General features: G+C 32.1%; 1 protein-coding gene across 1 annotated transcript in view; it reads left to right on the top strand.

Moving 5' to 3' along the window:
* Nucleotides 1-3,965, top strand: part of LOC105175302 (spermatogenesis-associated protein 5) — a gene marked incomplete in the record, with an annotated part of 7,473 nt that extends 3,508 nt beyond the window's left edge. The window contains 8 exon segments of the mRNA XM_020698321.1: nucleotides 5-114; nucleotides 520-563; nucleotides 774-905; nucleotides 1,001-1,078; nucleotides 3,150-3,232; nucleotides 3,322-3,444; nucleotides 3,592-3,652; nucleotides 3,732-3,965. Coding sequence (XP_020553980.1) covers nucleotides 5-114; nucleotides 520-563; nucleotides 774-905; nucleotides 1,001-1,078; nucleotides 3,150-3,232; nucleotides 3,322-3,444; nucleotides 3,592-3,652; nucleotides 3,732-3,887 — 787 coding nt within the window.

The following is a 3,971-nucleotide window of genomic DNA, read 5'->3' as shown; positions in this document are numbered from 1 at the left end:
ATTTAATATTACTTGCTCTAAAGAGTCCTGAAGTATATGATGATATTGCTCGTGGTACTAGATGCAAGTTTGAGACAAACAGACCACGTGCCGTGCTTTTTGAAGGCCCACCAGGTTTGAACACTTAACTTGATTATTAATAGAAGATTCACTTTACAAATGCTTATATTTGAAGAAGGGCCCGTGTCTTTTAAAATTCACATTCATTGAAGACAATTTTTATCTTCCAAAATGATACATCCCTAGATGCATCTGATGTTACCAGGAATTTTTTCCCATACGAGTGAGGTAAAACCTTTTTAGTTACTTTTTTAGACATTGAGTTATGCAAGGAGAGTTTCCATTGAACACATAGAGACCGCCCTTTTGGGGTTAATTATTAGCCACGTGCTCTATGTGTGTGTTTATCTCCAGGTAGCAAATGCATGTAGAATAAGCAATGAATGTTGAGGTAAACTTTTTGGGTTTAGCATTACCAAACAACCAGAGGTAGTGCTTACATATTGACTTTGATTTCAGGTACAGGGAAAACATCTTGTGCTCGCGTAATTGCTAATCAAGCGGTAGATCAACTTCTACGCCCTGAAGCTTCAGTAACTAAATCTTTTACAAATTCATTTTGCATAGTGTCTTAGTATTCTTGTTCGTGACATAATCTTTTTAAGTACGAGCAGCTGATTAACATATTATTTATGACATTTTTCTGCATCCTATGATCATATTTCCATTGTATCCGCTCTTGCGCTTGGATCAGAATTTATCTTCCTTGGCAGGGTATCCCATTGTTGTACGTGCCATTGGAGATTATCATGTCTAAATATTATGGTGAGAGTGAGCGCTTGTTGGGAAAAGTTTTTTCACTTGCTAATGAAATCCCTGATGGTGCCATCATTTTCCTAGATGAGGTAATCTACAACAGATGGGGTTTATGTATATTATTCGAAACGTGATCTCTTAATGCTAGTGAATCCATCAATCATTGTTCTGGGACTTCTTGCAGGTTGATTCTGTTGCTACTGCTCGTGATAGTGAAACACATGAAGCTACACGGAGACTTTTATCTGTGTTGTTACGACAGGTACTGAAGTGTCTACTATCTTATAACTAGGAAAGAAAATCTAATTATAAGCTATGCCTTGCTGCAGTAGTTGTTCCTGCAGACTAGTTATGGTATTATTGAATAGAGCAACTCTTTGCCTTGTTCATTGTCTTTATCACTCTTTCTCTTAGTAATGGCCACGGGGCGGGCCTGGGGTGGATTTGTCTGGACCCGAGACCCGGTAAAGTTACCCCACCCCTGCCCAGCTTTGCTTTTTAATATAAAAGAACTAAGGAAGTTTAATAAGTAATATCAATTTAGATGTAGATAATTTAACATAGTTTTGGATCTAAAATGAATTATATAATACAAAGAATACATTATTACATTCAACAAATTTTTTACTTTTTTCAAAAGGTAGTGTCGTTTTGATTTTAGGTACCTTAACATAGTTTTGGATTTAAAATGAATTTATATTATATAAATAATACATTCAACTAATTTTTCATATTTTGTATATGTAAAGTTGGACATATATGCAAGATTATGTAAGGATTTACATTTAATACCATAATTTGCTTATAACTAGTAGTATATATAAGTATATAAATATAAAAAAATATTTAAAAAATCTAACGGGGCTGGTCCGGGATAAAACCCAAGACCCGCCGCTGCTCGCGAGCTCGTGAGCCGACTCGACAAGAGCTTGATTCGAGTTCACAAGAGCTCGAGCTCCTTCATGAGCCGAGCTCAAGCCCAAATATTTGTGTTCGAAAGCTCGTGAGCCAGCTCGCGAGCTTTTCTCTATTTTTTAATTTTTTTTTGGATATTATTTTGTATTTTCAAGTTTTTATATATTTAACTACATAATTAATATTATATCAAATTCATATTCAAACTTCATCTTATATTAGAATTATATTTTATCAAATATCTCAAATTTTGGTTTTAGATAATAATAAAATATGTTATTTGTATTTATATTATCAAATATCTATCTAAAAGTAAGTTTAATCAACAATTTAGTTTTTGATAACTTTGTTTTGTAAATAATTATTCAATATAATGCATATAAATTTTATTGTCATATTTTAATATCAATTTGTGCCTCTTGTATTTTTATAAATTTACAAGTTCAGAGAATTAACTTATTATGTTTTATATTTATTTATGAGTAAATATATACCAAGATACACTATATGTAATATTTCTATCTTACTGCTTGTAAACTTATGTTGAAATTTGATGATTTCCATGAATTAATCTAATGATAATAAAAAGGATGATGATAAAACAAATTTACTTATTTTTATTGGTATTGCATTATATATACATATAGACATATATATATATAATGAGATCAATCACTACTTAGTTTAAACTCTTTTTTTAGAATTGAAAGATATAAAATTTAAATTTCCATCATCATATTTTAAAAATGTATTCTCATGACCATTCACTTTAATTTTACTTTTATGAAACAGCTTATATTTATCTAAATTTATTAAAAATAATATATTATACAATTCAATTTGCTAAAAGAAAATGTTATGGACAAATATATTTTTAAAATCGCATACTTTAAGTATTATTGGATTCTTTTAAGAATTTATTAATATTTTTCAAGTTGGTGTATATATATAACTATACAAAATTAAGTATAAGTATTTAGATAATTTGGTGTATATTTTCTATTTTAGTTTTACTATATGTTACTATTATACTAATATTAAATATAAAATAAAAATATTATGAAGACATACTCATAACATTAGATTAAAATATTGTAACATATGTTTTTAACACTTTTTATTATTAATAATTAATATTATATATTACTAATAATATATTCTTACTAAAAAAAGCTTAAAAAAAATATTTGAGCCATGGGCTTAAGCCTCAAGCTCGAGCTTGACTCAATGAGCAACAAGCTCGAGCTCGAGCACCTTGTGTGTTGAGCTCGGGCTTGAAATTTTGGTCGAGCTCTGCTCATTTGCACCCCTAGGTTTGCGTGTGTAGCATAATCAACATGGAGACCGAATTAATTAAACCGGTTATGTTCAGAAGTTAAGTATGTTGTCATATCATGAAATATTTGCACATCTTGCAGATTGATGGATTTGAGCAGGAGATGAAAGTAGTGGTTATTGCTGCAACCAATAGAAAACAGGATCTTGATCCTGCTCTGCTTAGGTAATCAAATTTGCTTCATGTTGTGTGCTTGAGACCTACCCCTTTAATCTCTTACAGATTTCTCTAACCTACTATTTATGTCATTTCAGTCGATTTGATTCGATGATCACTTTTGGCCTACCTGATCAGCAGACTCGTGAAGCAATAGTGGCTCAGTATGCAAAGCACTTGACTAAATCTGAAGTGGCTGAACTTGCCGGTGCTACTGAAGAGTAAGTTTGGGAGATCCTACTAACCCAATGCAACCGATTGAATGATAACCCTTAATGTTACATTATACGGGTATCTACTTCCATTGGAAGCTATAAGAAGTTATGTCATCTATATGTGGACTTGTGATAAATTTGATGGTCATGCAGAATGTCGGGCCGTGACATAAGAGACGTGTGCCAACAAGCGGAGAGGCATTGGGCATCAAAGGTATCATGAAATCAGAAAATTGTGGTTGCACTTGTAATCTGTGTTCAACAAACAACTAATTCATCTGTCTAAACGATAGATCATTCGGGGTCAAGCACAGAGAATGGAAGATCAGAGCTCGCTTCCTCCTCTCAGCGAATACACTGAAAGTGCTCTGAAACGTCGAAGTGCTATTCTTAGTATTTCAAATCAGATCCGAGACCCTAACCATGTTACAAAGTTTAATTTCCTGTAAAGGCTTCCCATACACTATTTAAGGTAGTCAAAAGATTTGCATACAAACATAAATGTGTACATATTCAATGTAATTGGAACATCC

The sequence above is a fragment of the Sesamum indicum genome, linkage group LG12 (genome assembly GCF_000512975.1).
Source record: "Sesamum indicum cultivar Zhongzhi No. 13 linkage group LG12, S_indicum_v1.0, whole genome shotgun sequence".
NCBI classification, from domain to species: Eukaryota; Viridiplantae; Streptophyta; class Magnoliopsida; order Lamiales; family Pedaliaceae; genus Sesamum; species Sesamum indicum.
Note: the sequence above shows the minus strand (reverse complement) of the source record. Positions and strands in the feature narration are given on the sequence as shown.